At 36.3% G+C, this 16,938-nt stretch overlaps 1 protein-coding gene across 2 annotated transcripts in view; it reads left to right on the top strand.

Moving 5' to 3' along the window:
* RAD21L1 (RAD21 cohesin complex component like 1) overlaps positions 1-14,020 on the top strand; it is a 40,706-nt gene extending 26,686 nt beyond the window's left edge. The window contains exons 13-14 of one of the 2 annotated variants that reach the window (XM_035298213.3): positions 4,634-4,711; positions 11,692-14,020. In XM_035298213.3, coding sequence (XP_035154104.2) covers positions 4,634-4,711; positions 11,692-11,880 — 267 coding nt within the window. In that variant the 3' untranslated portion in view covers positions 11,881-14,020. The remainder of the gene's footprint in view (positions 1-4,633; positions 4,712-11,691) is intronic. The other variant, XM_017971892.4, reaches the window with a different exon arrangement.
* Positions 14,021-16,938: the final 2,918 nt, after the last annotated feature.

Here is a 16,938-nt window from a genome sequence, read left to right on the forward strand (position 1 = left end):
GTCTCTCAGACCACAGTGCAATCAAGTTAGAACTCAGATTTCAGAAACCAACCCAGAACTGCACAGCATCATGGAAACTGAACGACTGGCTCTTGAATGTTGACTGGATAAACAATGAAATGAAGGAAGAAATAAAGAAGTTATTCGAAACCAATGAGAATGAAGACACAACATGCCAGAATCTCTGGAACACATTTAAAGCAGTCTCTAGAGGAACGTATATAGCAATAAGTGCCCATATGAGGAGAATGGAGAGATCCAAAATTGACACCCTATTGTCAAAATTGAAAGAGCTAGAGGAGCCAGATCAAAAAAACTCAAAACCCAGCAGAAGACAAGAAATAACTAAGATCAGAGCTGAACTGAAGGAAATAGAGACATGAAAAACCCTTCAAAAATCAATAAATCCAAGAGCTGTTTTTTTTTTAAAGATCAACAAAATAGACAGACCACTAGCCAGCTTGATTAAAAAGAGAAGAGAGAACAACCAAATAGATGCAATAAAAAATGATAAAGGGGAAATCACCACAGATTCCACAGAAATTCAAACCATCATCAGAGGATATTACAAACAACTCTATGCGCATAAACTAGTAAACCTGGAAGAAATGGTTAAATTTCTGGACACCTGTGTCCTCCCAAGCCTAAACCAGGAGGAAGCTGAAACTATGAATAGACCAATAACAAGGTCAGAAGTCGAGGCAGCAATTAAGAGCCTACCACTCAAAAAAAGCCCAGGTCCAGATGGGTTCACAGCCAAATTCTACCAGACACACAAAGAGGAGCTGGTACCATTCCTTCTGAAACTATTCCAAATAATCCAAAAAGAGGGAATCCTTCCCAAATCATTTTATGAGACCAATATCATCCTGATATCAAAACCCGGCAGAGACCCAACAAGAAAAGAAAACTTCAGGCCAATATCCATGATGAACATAGATGCAAAAATCTTCAATAAAATATTGGCAAGCCGATTGCAACAGCAAATCAAAAAACTTATCCATCATGATCAAGTAGGATTCATCCCAGGGATGCAAGGCTGGTTCAACATACACAAGTCTATAAACGTAATTCACCACATAAACAGAACCAAAAACAAAAACCACATGATTATCTCAATTGACGCAGAGAAGGCATTCGACAAAATTCAACAAGCCTTTATGCTAAAAATTCTCAATAAACTCAGTATTGATGGAACGTATCTCAAAGTAATAAAAGCTATTTATGACAAACCAACAGCCAATATCATACTGAATGGACAAAAACTGGAAGCATTTGCTTTGAAATCTGGCACTAGACAAGGATGCCCTCTTTCACCACTCCTATTCAATATAGTACCGGAAGTTCTAGCCCGAGCAATCAGGCAAGAAAAATAAATAACGGGTATTCAAATAGGAAAGGTGGAAGCCAAATTGTCTCTATTTGCAGATGTCATGATAGTATACCTAGAAGACCCCATCGCCTCAGCCAAAAAACTCCTGAAACTGATAAGCAACTTCAGCAAAGTCTCAAGATATAAAATCAATGTGCAAAAGTCACAAGCATTCGTCTACACCAATAACAGACTTAAAGAAAGCCAAATCAAGAACGAACTGCCATTTACAATTGCTACAAAAAGAATAAAATACCTAGGAATACAACTCACAAGGAACGTAAGGGACCTCTTCAAGGAAAACTACAAACCACTGCTCAACGAAATCAGAGAGGACACAAACAGATGGAGAAACATTCCATGTTCATGGTTAGGAAGAATTAATAGTGTGAAAATGGCTATACTGCCCAAAGTAATTTACAGAATCAACGCTATCCCCATCAAGCTACCATTGACTTTCTTCACAGAACTGGAAAAAACCACCGTGAACTTCATATGGAACCAAAAGAGAGCCCGCATAGCCAAGTCAATTCTAAGCAAAAAGAACACAATGGGGGGCATCACACTACCGGATTTCAAACTATACTACAAGGCTACAGTAATCAAAACAGCATGGTACTGGTACCAAAACAGAGATATAGACCAATGGAACAGAACAGAGGCATCAGACGCAACACAACATATCTACAACCATACAATCTTAGATAAACCTGACAAAAGCAAGCAATGGGGGAGGATTCCCTGTTTAATAAATGGTGTTGGGAAAACTGGCTAGCCATGTGCAGAAAGCAGAAACTGGACCCTTTCCTGACACCTTACACTAAAATTAACTCCAGATGGATTAAAGACTTAAACATAAGACGCAGCACCATAAAAACCCTAGAAGGAAATCTAGGCAAAACCATCCAGGACATAGGAGTAGGCAAGGACTTCATGAACAAAACACCAAAAGCATTGGCAACAAAAGGCAAAATAGACAAATGGGACCTAATGAAACTCCACAGCTTCTGCACAGCAAAAGAAACAGTCACTAGAGTGAATCGGCAACCAATAGAATGGGAAAAAAATTTTTGCAGTTTACCCATCTGACAAAGGGCTGATATCCAGAATTTACAAAGAACTCAAACAGATTTACAGGAAAAAAACAAACAAGCCCATTCAAAAATGGGCAAAGGATATGAACAGACACTTTACGAAAGAAGACATAGATGAGGCCAACAAACATATGAAAAAATGCTCATCATCACTGGTCATCAGAGAGATGCAAATCAAAACCACATTGAGATACCATCTCACACCAGTTAGAATGGAGATCATTAAAAAATCTGGAGACAACAGATGCTGGAGAGGATGTGGAGAAAAAGGAACACTTTTACACTGTTGGTGGGAGTGTAAATTAGTTCAACCATTGTGGAAGACAGTATGGCGATTCCTCAAGGCCTTAGAAATAGAAATTCCAATTGACCCAGCAATCCCATTACTGGGTATATATCCAAAGGACTATAAATCGTTCTACTATAAGGACACATGCACAGGAATGTTCATTGCAGCACTGTTTACAATAGCAAAGACCTGGAATCAACCCAAATGCCCATTGATGGTAGACTGGATTGGGAAAATGTGGCACATATACACCATGGAATATTATGCAGCAATCAGAAATGATGAGTTTGTGTCGTTTGTAGGGACATGGATGAATCTGGAGAACATCATTCTCAGCAAACTGACACAAGAACAGACAATGAAATACCGCATATTCTCACTCATAGGCGGGTGATGCAAAATGAGAACACATGGACACAGGGAGGGGAGTACTAAACACTGGGGCCTATTGGGGGAAAAGGGGAGGGCCAGCGGGGGGGGGGAGCTGGGGAGGGATAGCCTGGGGAGAAATGCCAAATGTGGGTGAAGGGGAGAAAGGAAGCAAAACACACTGCCATGTGTGTACCTATGCAACTGTCTTGCATGTTCTGCACATGTACCCCAAAACCTAAAATCCAATAAAAAATTAAAAAAATTAAAAATAAAATGTTAATAAGTGGGTGTCGTCGTTTATCCAAGGACAGATCAGAAAATAATAATCACAAATTATAGCTGAAGGGATTTGCAAAACTCTCCAGAATAACGTGACCATATTTTCAAATCAGTCTCTTTGGGATACAGGAAAGCATACAGCATAGGCAGGCCGAGGAAGCTGGGATAGTTGGTGGAAATGGGGACTCAGTAGTTCCCAGGCTGAGTCAAAGAGTCCCTTTAGCCTCACATGATTTAAAATGTCATGCAGAATATTCTGGTGCTTTCTGTAATTGTCTTGGAGTCTATGAAATCGAAAGCACTTTTAGCAAGTGTCTGGGCTCCTATACATGAAGGCTAGACAAACAGTGGACATGTGACGAGAGTGACACAGATGCTGTTGGGTTGAATGGTCAGGATTAGCTTAGGAAAAATTATAAAGTAGGCCAGCTTTGTGCCACTTCCCTTCCCCCAACCCTTTATAGGCCTCTTTTTTCAAATTCATGAACACCTTTCATTTGCCCAGTTTCTGTTCTCACATCATAAGGTGTTAGTGTGTAAGGGATTAGAATAAATTCTTGCAAATGATTTCAACTTTACCATTTTTAAATATTGAGATATTTCTGAAAGTGGTTAAGCCTTAAATACCAAAAAAATAAATAAAAGAATCTATAAAGATAACATGACAGGCAGTCAGGTAGTGGGTTTATCTCTTTTGGACAAGGCATCTCGAAATCTGAAAGGTTTGTAACCTCATTGTAAACAAACTACTAAACAGCAGTTGGGTTTAGAGCTTCCATTACCAGATAAGTTCAGATAAAGGCCTTTACAAAGCAAAAATAGCTTTATGTTTACTCCTGTCACCTGAATTCAGATTGACAGAACTAGGATAACCCTAGGCAAAAGTTGTTGTCTTTGATAACTTTACTTTTCAAAGTAACCATAAGGCCATGGACACATTACCAAATAAAGATGGCAGAATGAAAAAAAAAAAGATGGCAGAATTTCCTATTTTGGAGCCTCTTATCAGAAGACACCCTGGAGAATATAGGTGTAATTGTGCAAAGGCTGATTTATATTTGTATGTTAGCCTTATTCTCTTTATTATCAGACTGTAAACTCTTTATTTGGCAGGACCCACTGTAATAGTTGTGTTTCTTGTAGAAGATAACATTATGATTGGCAAATAGTAAGCATTTAGTAAAATTTGCATAAATTAAATATTTTATTTATCAATCAATCAAACAGGAGTCATTGAGGAATGAACAAAATATTGAGACAGAGAGATGGAATCGAAGAATACTTCATATGTTAAATCTTTTACGGGTGAGATGCTAGGGTTTGTCAACCCTATTTTTATTTTAAAAAAAGTAAATATGGACTTCAAGCTTCTAGATATCAATGAAAATGCAACAATTTTCCTTATTTTTTTTTTTGAGGCCAAATGCTACTAGAGTGCAATGATTTTCAGTAGTATACCCAGGGCTAAATATAGAAGTTTGGTTTTGGTACCTGCATATTCTAATCAATGTCTTACCTACCCTCATACCCTTAGGTATCTATTCTGTGTCCCATCCTTGTTTTTAGCAGGATACCAACTAATTCTCAACGTGAACATAGTTTATAGCAGTTCAAGAGTGACAATTCAGATAATTACAGAATTTAATTTATGTTTTTATCAAAATAATGCATGTATATTATTTTTAAAGTTCAGTAGCACCATGCAATAAAGCTGAAAAGACAAAAGGCTTTTGTCCTATCCGTCCTTATTCCTAAGTCCTGCTCACCAGAAGCAACGACACTAAGCTATTTCTTTTAGTATGTGTATCTATATTCCTAATTAACATGCTTTTGCTGCTCTTTCTTGGTATTTCAGCTTTAAACTACTGACTTCTTTTGACAGAAAATGAAGGTTTAGCTTAGTTATCTTTCCCACCCTAGTATACTTTTAGCATAGTGTTATGTGTTTACAGTGTTATATTTGTAATAGTTATGATGCAGGTTTGCTTGTGACAGGGATCCAAAATATTAGTGGCTTAAAAAACATAGAAGTTTATTTATCTCTCAGGTAAAAGTTCAAAGAGCTATGGCAGCTATGCTCACGGAGTTGTCAGGGACCCAGGTTTCCTTTATTTTCTCAAGATCCAAAATGGCTAACTATCCACCATGTCTATACTCCAATCAGCTGCAAAATATCCTTTAAAAGTACAACCCAGAAATTGTGTCACTTTTTACACTTCATTGAGTAGCACTTAGTCACATTGCCATATCTAGTTGGGAAATGTAGTCTTTATTTGGTAAATTTAGTCCCAGCTAATAATTCTATTACTGTAGAAGAGGAGAATGGAACTTAAAGGACAACTAGCAGCTACTGCCATAAATACTATATAAAATTAGTTTACATTGAAGCTTCATAGTATAATTATATTTCTTATCAACTTTATGGTTGTTTTGTCATTGGGTTTTTTTCAAGTTAATCATTACCTCATTTTTTTTTCATTTGTTCAGTGTCTCTAAACCCATTTTAACTATTTTTCCAAACTCTGACAGTATGACCAAACTGTGACAAACTCCGGCAAAAATACCATTTTATGGTTTTATAATATTTTTTAATATCTCTTATCAAATAATCCACCAGTTCCGTTTTTTTCCTTAAAGGTATCTGTGTGAGCTCACCATCCTCTTGTTCTGATCCAAACCAGTTGCTCTTTAGGTCTGTTCCATAGTTTTTGTCTTAGGATATTGCTTTGTCATAAATATGGGAATTTATCTCTTCCTGTATGTATTATTACCCCTGTGTTTTTTGGTGCTTTGATCTTCCTTTATCTTAAATTTTTTCATGGTTAACATCCTTTTGTAATTTCCTGAGTTAAAGGGTCCATAAGAGATAGAGAGACTCTCCATACAAGCCTGAGCATTTATTTCACCTTTAACATGATTGTCTCTAGACATAAGTTTAAAATATATTTCTCTCAGATGTTGAAGGCTTTGTAACATTGCTAGGATTCTTGTGAGGTTGTTGAAAGGTCAAATGTTGTCTTAGTTGGTGATCCTTTGTAGGTAACCTTTATTTTCTCCCTGGAAGCTTTTGATCTTTTATTGTCAATTATTATTTTTATCCCTGGCACTCTGGAATTTCATGATGTTTGGTTTTTTTTTTTTCTTTCACTTATTGTGCTTGTCATGTAGTGTGCTCTTCTATTTAGGAATTTCATGTTCCTGAGTTTTAGAAAATTTTAAAAAATTTCTTGGACTTTCTCATTATTATTATTGTTTTTTAAAGTTTTTCATAGAGTCAAGGTCCTGCTGTGTTGCTCAGGCTAGTTTCAAACTCCTGGTCTCAGTTTCCTTGTAATTTATCTGTTTTGTCTTCCTGAAGGGCTTCTGAGTCAGATGTTGAATCACCTGAACTGCTCCTTTAATTTTTAACAAATATTTTATCCTCTATATTAATTTCCCTTGTATTTGTGTTTTTCTACTCTCTAGATTGATTCAACTTTGTCTTCTATACTTCACTGAATTTGTATATCTGCTCTCACCTTTTTGTTTTCCAGGAGTTTTTTTTTAGTTACTAACTATTCTTTTGTTATATAGTATCCTAATATTTTTATTTAATTATTCAGTTATGTTTTAAAAGCAGCTTTATTGAGATATAATTAACATGAAATAAACTATTTATATTTAAAGTATGTGTTAGATAAGTCTTGACATATGTATATGATTTAAAAACCTTCGCCACAGTCAAGAGAGTGAACATATCTCAAACCAGAAAAACTTTCCTTGTGCCACTTGTGAATCCCTCATTTGCATACCTCCAACTGGTACCCCCATTCCCAAGCAACCCCTCATCTGCTTCCTCTCACCGTTTCACTATTATCCTAGCCATTTTCATGAATACAATGAAAAATTCTCTTAATTTCAGAGGTTGCACTTCTGCTCCCTGCATTAGCTTTCCTTAGTGATTTTCTTGAATGCATTTCTTTTTACTCTTTAATATTAGAGATTTTACTCAAATGTCTTGTAGATCCTAGGATTATCTGTTTTTATTTAAGACACCACAAAAACGGATTGGAAGTTATATATGCATGAGTAGGGCTTATAGACTTATAGTTTTTACACTCAGGTAATTAGGTGGCACCCCTCACCTTCCCCAGATTGTATTACATAACTGGATTTTGTTACCCCCTTAGAATAGTAGGCTTTTCCAGAGTAATCCTTAAGTCTGCTGCCTAGGAGATATAAGTAGGGTGCCAGTGGCTCAGGAATCAAAAGGAGGTAAAGTAGAGGCCAGTTATTTCACTGTTCAGAGTGTAGAATTTCCCTTAATCTCACTATTCTTGGTATGACACTTCACCATCCACAGGGCTACTATCCTAAGTCCAGAGCCTTGGTTCTTGGTATCTCCAGAAGGGCAACTCCTTGCCTTCTACTATATGAGTAGTGACCTCTGATTCTGTGAAGTGGTGGAGTGGACAGAAGGTCTAACTGTTCCCAAGTAGATTCAATTCTCAAGGAATTCTCCTGTTTTTAGCTTCATGCCTGCTTCCCAGTTTTGACACACTGATGTCTCCAACTCCTGAGCTTTTCCAAGATACGGTGCCTCAAATTGGCTTGCTTTTTGCTGCCTTCACCACTGCCAGCACTGAGGTTTCAGTTGTCTCTACTCTACTAAGTCAGTTATGTCTTCCACTTTCTTTGTCTTTATCTCCTTCCTTTGTCACTTTTTCTTCCTTTACCTTCATTTCAGAAAGGTTTCTGAAGGGAACAGAAATAAACACTTATGTTTAATCTTGCATATTTGTCCCTTTAGGGTTTTTCAAAATAATTCTTGAAATTGAAAAAGCTGTCCTTATTCTTTTCTGGGGGAAAAAGCTGTCCAATTCACATCTTTTTCTCTCAAGGTGGTGAATAAATGTAGGGTGGATATGCCATCTTTGAAAGGTTACTGGCCCTGGGCCACACCTTTGGTTAAGAAAAAGTATGATAAAGTATTTAATTTATTAATTTGTCATATGTTATGGACAAGCAAAACCTTGTATTTTTTTTTTAAATTTTTATTGGATTTTAGGTTTTGGGGTACATGAGCAGAGCATGTAAGACAGTTGCGTAGGAACACACATGGCAGTGTGCTTTTCTTTCCTTCTCCCCTTCATTTGGCATTTCTCCCCAGGCTATCCCTCCCCACCTCCCCCTCCCACTTGCCCTCCCCTTTTCCCCCCAATAGACCCCAGTGTTTAGTACTCCCCTTTCTGTGTCCATGTGTTCTCATTTTTTATCACCCGCCTATGAGTGAGAATATGCGGTGTTTCATTTTCTGTTCTTGTGTCAGTTTGCTGAGGATGACGTTCTCCAGATTCATCCATGTCCCTACAAATGACACAAACTCATCATTTCTGATTGCTGCATAATATTCCATGGTGTATATGTGCCACATTTTTCCAATCCAGTCTATTATCAATGGGCATTTGGGTTGATTCCAGGTCTTTGCTATTGTAAACAGTGCTGCAATGAACATTCGTGTACATGTGTCCTTATAGTAGAACGATTTATAGTCCTTTGGATATATACCCAGTAATGGGATTGCTGGGTCAAATAGAATTTCTATTTCTAAGGCCTTGAGGAATTGCCACACTGTCTTCCACAATGATTGAACTAATTTACACTCCCACCAACAGTGTAAAAGTGTTCCTTTTTCTCCACATCCTCTCCAGCATCTGTTGTCTCCAAAATTTTTAATGATCGCCATTCTAACTGGCGTGAGATAGTATCTCAATGTGGTTTTGATTTGCATCTCTCTGATGACCAGTGACGATGTTTTCATATGATTGTTGGCCTCATATATGTCTTCTTTCATAAAGTGTCTGTTCATATCCTTTGCCCACTTTTGAATGGGCTTGTTTGTTTTTTTCCTGTAAATCTGTGAGTTCTTTGTAAATTCTGGATATCAGCCCTTTGTCAGATGGGTAAACTGCAAAAATTTTTTCCCATTCTGTTGGTTGCCGATCCACTCTAGTGACTGTTTCTTTTGCCGTGCAGAAGCTGTGGAGTTTGATTAGGTCCCATTCGTCTATTTTGGCTTTTGTTGCCAATGCTTTTGGTGTTTTGTTCATAAAGTCCTTGCCTACTCCTATGTCCTGGATAGTTTTGCCTAGATTTCCTTCTAGGGTTTTTATGGTGCCAGGTCTTATGTTTAAGTCTTTAATCCATCTGGAGTTAATTTTAGTGTAAGGTGTCAGGAAGGGGTCCAGTTTCTGCTTTCTGCACATGGCTAGCCAGTTTTCCCAACACCATTTGTTAAACAGGGAATCCTTTCCCCCTTGCTTGTTTTTGTCAGGTTTATCAAAGATTGTATAATTGTAGATATGTTGTGTTGCCTCCGGTGCCTCTGTTTTGTTCCATTGGTCTATATCTCTGTTTTGGTACCAGTACCATGCTGTTTTGATTACTGTAGCCTTGTAGTATAGTTTGAAATCCGGTAGTGTGATGCCCCCTGCTGTGTTCTTTTTGCTTAGAATTGACTTGGCTATGCGGGCTCTCTTTTGGTTCCATATGAAGTTCATGGTGGTTTTTTCCAGTTCTGTGAAGAAAGTCAATGGTAGCTTGATGGGGATAGCATTGATTCTGTAAATTACTTTGGGCAGTATAGCCATTTTCACGATATTAATTCTTCCTAACCATGAACATGGAATGTTTCTCCATCTGTTTGTGTCCTCTCTGATTTCGTTGAGCAGTGGTTTGTAGTTCTCCTTGAAGAGGTCCCTTACGTTCCTTGTGAATTGTATTCCAAGGTATTTTATTCTTTTTGTAGCAATTGTGAATGGCAGTTCGTTCTTGATTTGGCTTTCTTTAAGTCTGTTATTGGTGTAGACGAATGCTTGTGATTTTTGCACATTGATTTTATATCCTGAGACTTTGCTGAAGTTGCTTATCAGTTTCAGGAGTTTTTGGGCTGAGGCGATGGGGTCTTCTAGGTATACTATCATGTCGTCTGCAAATAGAGACAATTTGGCTTCCACCTTTCCTATTTGAATACCCTTTATTTATTTTTCTTGCCTGATTGCTCTGGCTAGAACTTCCAGAACTATATTGAATAGGAGTGGTGAAAGAGGGCATCCTTGTCTAGTGTCAGATTTCAAAGGGAATGCTTCCAGTTTTTGCCCATTCAGTATGATATTGGCTGTTGGTTTGTCATAAATAGCTTTTATTACTTTGAGATACGTTCCATCGTATATGGTATTTCTAAATATGCTTCACAACTATCCAAGAAGTATGATTCTCATAGGGACACTGGCCATTCACTGCAGTATTTATTTTCTTTTTCTTTCTTTTTTTTTTTTTTTTTTTGAGACAAGATTACACTCTGTCACCCAAGCTGGAGTGCAGTGGTGTGATCTCAGCTCACTGCAACCTCCGCCTCCTAGGTTCAAGTGATTCTCCTGCCTCAGCCTCCCGGATAGCTGGCATTACAGGCATGCACCACCCTGCCCAGCTAATTTTTGTATTTTTAGTAGAGATGGGGTCTTACCATATTTGCCAGACTAATCTCGAACTCCTGACCTCAAGTGATCTACCCTACACAGCTTCCCAAAGTGCTGAGATTACAGGCATGAGCCACCGCACCTAGCCACACTGCAGCATTTCTAATTTAAAAACTTCTACTCTTGGAATCTGATTGCAAGTCCTAGTCTTCATGAAAAGAGCTACTGTCATCTGTAATTAAATGCTTGATTGTACCTCAGTTATTTCCAATAGGTACACAGATGCCATATAGTGAATCCAACATCTTTTTAACTTGTGCAGAGAAATTGGGAGTTTTTTAACATAGTTATAATCCCCTGCCACAGAAGCTAGAGTTGCTTATAATCAACACCAACACTAGTACATTTAAGTAGGAGAAGACTGATAGGCTTATTATTTTTATTGTATTTGAAGCCTCCCAAAGTCCCGTGGACTTTTTTTTGTCTCTGCAAATTTAAACTAATTGCCCTTTCCACAGGAGCCATTTATGTTAACATCAGTTTTTAAAAAGACCTAACATTTACATAACACCTTATAAATTTTTATAACACTTTGGAATTCTTTTGCATGCATGTTCTTTATGAACTAAGCTCGTGTACAGTGACTTGTGTTGTGTTTATGTTTACTAAGGAGTCATTTCGCTTTTTCCATTTAAGGATTTTATAGTCAAAATGTCAATCAAAAATGTCTTATCAAAAATGTCAATATTTTGTTGTTCATTATGCATTTGTAGCCAGCTTTACTTCTAATAATCTTGTTTCCCTTTTCTTTTCTAATTGTTTTCCCAGGAATCTAACAAGATGGGAATGCAGTCCTTTAGTCTGATGAAGCTCTGTAGAAATAGTGACCGAAAACAAGCAGCTGCCAAATTTTATAGCTTTCTTGTCCTAAAAAAACAACAGGCTATCGAGCTGAGCCAGAGTGCTCCCTATGCAGATATTATAGCTACGATGGGACCAATGTTTTATAAAATGTGAAGGAAATCCAGACATACAGATTTATGTCATCACTGAGTTTCTGTGTAGATTGTTCAATTTATTTATTAATGCAGAAGCCATCTGGAAGCAGCTGAAGGTCTGATCCATTTTATAGATAGGCTGACCTATTTCCTCTCTGTAATTCAGAATAATCATAGCTAGAATTGGAAACCTACATACTTACAAAGAAATATTTTAAATTCTTTTTTTTTTTTTTTTTTTTTTTTAAGGACAGAGGTCTCACTATATTCCCCAGGCTGGACTTGAACTCTGGGCTCAAGTGATTCTCTTGCCTCAGCCTCCTGAATAGCTGGGACTACAGGCACATGCCATCATACCTGGCTCAGAAATACTTAATTATAGCTAAGAAATTTTTTTAACTTAGCTGATTTGAATATATAGCATTTATCATTTCCCTGATTTGAATATTGCATTTAGGATACATTTAGGATGCATTTAAAAAATACTATATGCTTTTGACAAACATTCAAAGATGTTTCTTAAAAGACCATTTTAAGTTGGTATATTTGCTTGAATTTTGTGGGGTTAATGTTGAAAACGTCCTTATTTCTACACAGATAATTTCTTTGATTGTAATGCATATCATCCTTGATTTGGCCTAATGCCATAGTTTTTAATCTACTATCTTAATTGAAGAGTTACAAAGCTCATCTTTGCTTTAAATTACTTGAATAGCTTTTAGTCTATTTATAGGTTATTTAACCTTTTTATTTACTATTTAATGATTATTATGATCACCATTAATGTGTCAGCAAAACTAAATCTGCTTCTATTTTTTAAAAAATTAGCAGATACTTGTTCAGCATGTTGTTTGCAGCTAGTCTGAGTAAAGATCACCAAAATAAATGTTCTTTTACTTGGTGTTTACTGAGCATTTTTGACATTAAAACTGTTGTTTTTCTTTTTTCTTAATTGAAGTTCGAGTTAGGAAATTTTCATATTATGCTTTGTGAGCTCCATAGTACACTGTGAAATAAAACCTATGGTACTCTTTTAAATGCTGTTGTATCTGGAATTATGCTGCAAACAACAAATTCTAAATAGCTTCTCTAAATTTATTTAACTATACACTTTAAATGTCAAAATTGTCTTTTAAAATTGTCTTTTATTTTTTAAATTAACATACAGAAAAATTGACTTCTTAATTTTGGTGCACAGCTCTATGAATTTTAACGTATGTTTAGACTCCTGTAACCATCTCCACAATCAGAATTCCAGCAGTAGCATCACTCTAAAAAAATTTCCTGTGTTATCCCTTTGTGTAAACACCCTTCCCCTGTATAACATCTGGCAACCACTCTTCTCCATGACTACACTTTTGTCTTTTTGAAAATGTCATACAAATGGAATCATATAGTATGTACCTTTTAATACTGGCCTTTTTCACTCATAAATGTCTTTGAGATTCATCCAAGCGGTTGCATGTGTCAATGGGTTATTCCTTTTTATTGCTGAGTAATATTCTGTTGCCTAGATATAGCAAAGTTTATTTATCCATTTACCCACTGAAATATGTTTAAGTTGTTTCCAGTTTTGACAATAATAGAGCTGCATACATTTACATACATTTTTGTGTGGAGATGTTTTTATTTGTCTATGGTAAATATCTAGGAATGGGATTGCTGGGTCATATGGCAAGTATATGTTTAACTTTATAAGAAATTATGAAATTATTTTCCAGAGTGGATGTACTATTTTACATTCCCACTAACCATGTAAGAGAGTTCCAGTTGATTTTTTGTTTACTTGTTATTTTGAGATAATTGTAGATCCACATGCAGTTGTGAGAAATAATACAAATATCCCATATACCAGTTTACCTCAATGGTAACATCTTGCATAACTTTGGTATAATACACAACTAGGAAATTGGCATTGACACAATCCACCCAGCTTATTCAGATATCACCAGTTTTACATGCACTCATTTTGTGTATGTATTAATTCTATGTAAATTTATCACGTGTAGGTTTGTGTGGCCACCACCATAGTCAAGAAACAGTACAGTTCCATAACAAGGAGCACTTTGCTACCCTTTGCTAGCTACAGCCATCTCCCTCCTTACTGTCCTCCCTAGCTCCTGAAAACCACTAAACTGTTCTCTGTCTCTATAATTTTGTCATTAATACAATTAACTTTTTTATATTAACCTTGTATCCCATGACCTTGCTAAATCCACAAATTAGTTCCAAGTATTTTGTTTTACATAAATGGAATTAAACCATGTTTTGCCTTTTTTTTTTTTTTTTTTTTTTTTTCCTGAGACACAGTCTCCCTCTATCAGCCAGGTTGGAATGCAGTGGCACAGTCTTGGCTCACTGCAGCCTTGACCTCCCAGCTTCAAGCAATTTTCCTGCCTCAGCCTCCAGAGTAACTGGGATTACAGGCTCGTGCCACCATACCTAGCTAGTATTTTTGCATTTTGTATTTTTAGTAGAGATGGGGTTTCACCATGTTGGTCATGCTAGACTTGAACTCCTGACCTCAAATGATCTCCCTTCCTCGGCCTCCCAAAGTGTTGGGATTACAGGTGTGAGCCACCACTTCTGGTAAGGTTTTGCCTTTTGTATCTGATTCTTTTCACCTAGCATAAAGGTTTTAAGTTTCATTCATGTTGTAAAATGTATCTGTACTTTATTCCTTTTTATGGCCAAATAATATTCCATTGTGTGGATATACCATATTTTGTTTATCCACTCATTGGTTGATGGACATGTGAATTGTTTCTACTTTTTAACTCCTGTGAATAATGTTGCTATCAACATTAGTACATAAGTTTTGTGTATATATGTTTTTATTTTTCTTGGCTATCTAGGAGTGTAATTGCCAGGTCACATGATAACTTCATTTTCAACTTTTCGAGGAGCTGTCAAACTGTTTTCCAAAGTAGCTGCACTATTGTACATTTCTGCCAGCAATGTATCAGAGTTCTAATGTCTTAATATCCTTGAGAATACTTGTTATTGTCCCTTTAGTTAATTATAGCCATCCTAGTGAGTGTGAAGTGGTAACTCATGGTTTTGATTTGCATTTTCCTAATGACTAATGATGTTGAATATCCTTTCATTTGGATTTGCTAATAGTTTGTTTAGGGTTTTTGCATCTGATATTGGTATGTATTTTTCTTTTACTGTCTTTTTCTGGTTTTAGTATCAGGGTGATACTGGCCTCATAAAGTAACTTAGAAAGTGTTTCCTTCTATTCTACTTTTCTAGGATAGGTTGTGTATATTTGTGTTATTTATTCTTTAAATAGTTGATAGAATTCACCCATAAACAATATGGATATGGAGATTTATATTTTGTAAGGTTTTTTAACTATGAATTCAATTTCTTAAATAGTTGTAGGACTATTTAGTTATATATTTCATTTTGAGTGAGTTTGGGTAGTTCTTTAAGTAATTGGTCTATTTCATCTACATTGGTGAGTTTATGTGTGTAGAGTTGTTCAGAGGTATTCCCTTATTATCCTTTTAGTGTCTGTGGGGTCCATAGTAATAACCCTCTTTTTTTTTTCTTTTTGAGACAAACTCTTGCCCTGTCTCCAGGCTGGAGTGCCATGGCTGTGACCTCAGCTCACTGCAACCTCCACCTGCTAGGTTCAAGTAATCCTCCTGCCTCAGCCTCCTGAGTAGTTGGGACTACATGTACCTGCCATGCCCAGCTAATTTTTGTATTTTTAGTAGAGATGGAGTTTCACCATGTTGGCCAGGATGGTCTTGCTCTCTTGACCTCTTGATCTGCTTGCCTTTGCCTCCCAAAGTCCTGGGATTACAGGCATGAGCCACCACGCCCAGCCATAACCCCTCTTTCATTTCAGACATTGTTAATACATTTTCTCTTTTCTTTTCACTTATGCCAGAGGCTTATTAATTTTCTAGATCTTTTAAAAGAATCACATTTGGGTTTCATTGATTTTCTCTTTTGTTTTTCTGCTTTCTGTTTCACTTCATTTGTCTCTGCTTTTACATTTTTTATTATTTTCCTTTGGTTTGCTTTGAGCTTATTTGCTCTATATTTCTAGTTTTATTAAGGTGGAGGCTTAGTTCATTTATTTGAGATCGTCCCTCTTTTTTAATATAAACACATAAAGCTATATATTTCCCTCTAGGCATTGCTTTAGCTGAATCACACAGATACTTATATGTTGTATCTTCACTTTTGATCAGTTAAAAATATTTCCTAATTTCCCTTAGATTTCCTCTTTGACCTGCAAATTATTTAGAAGTATACAATGGTCAGTTTCTAATGGATATTTCCAGTAATTGATTTCAAGTTTAATTCCATTATGGTGAGACAACATACTTTAAATGATTTTAACCTTTTTTCATTATATTTTAAGTTCTGGAGGCACATGTGCAGAACATGCAGGTTTGTTACATAGGTATACATGTGCCATGGTGGTTTACTGCACACATCAACCCATCATCCACATTCGGTGAATTCTTTTAAATTTGTTAAGATTTATTTTATGACCCTTTACTAAGTTGAAAGTTTTTGTATACATTTTACTCCCTAAAAATTTAACAATACTGTTGACCAGAAGTCTTACCTATAATGTAGTCAGTTAGCATATGCTATATGTTATATGTATTATATACTATATTCTTACAATAAAGTAAGCTAGAGAAAAGAAAATATTATTAGGAAAATCACAAGGAAGAAAATGTATTTTCTATTCGTTAAGTGAAGTGGATCAACATAAAGGTCTTCATCTTCATGGTCTTCACATTGAGCAGGCTGAGGAGGAGAAAGAGGAGGGGTTAGTGTTGTCTCAGAGTCAGAAGAAAATCCACATGAAAGTGGACACACACAGTTCAAAGCTGTGTTGTTCAAGGATCAATTCTGTTCTGCATTTGTTAGACAGAGTGTTCTATAAATGTCAGTTGGACCTAGTTAGTTCATAGTATTGTTTAGTTCTTCTACATCCTTGTTTATTTTGTCTATTAGTTCTATCGATTACTGAGAAACAGTGTTTGTGTCTCTAGCTATAATTGTGGATCTGTTTATTTCTCCTTTTTGTTCTGTCAGTTTTTGC

This window comes from Callithrix jacchus, chromosome 5, assembly GCF_049354715.1.
Source record: "Callithrix jacchus isolate 240 chromosome 5, calJac240_pri, whole genome shotgun sequence".
NCBI lineage: Eukaryota > Metazoa > Chordata > Mammalia > Primates > Cebidae > Callithrix > Callithrix jacchus.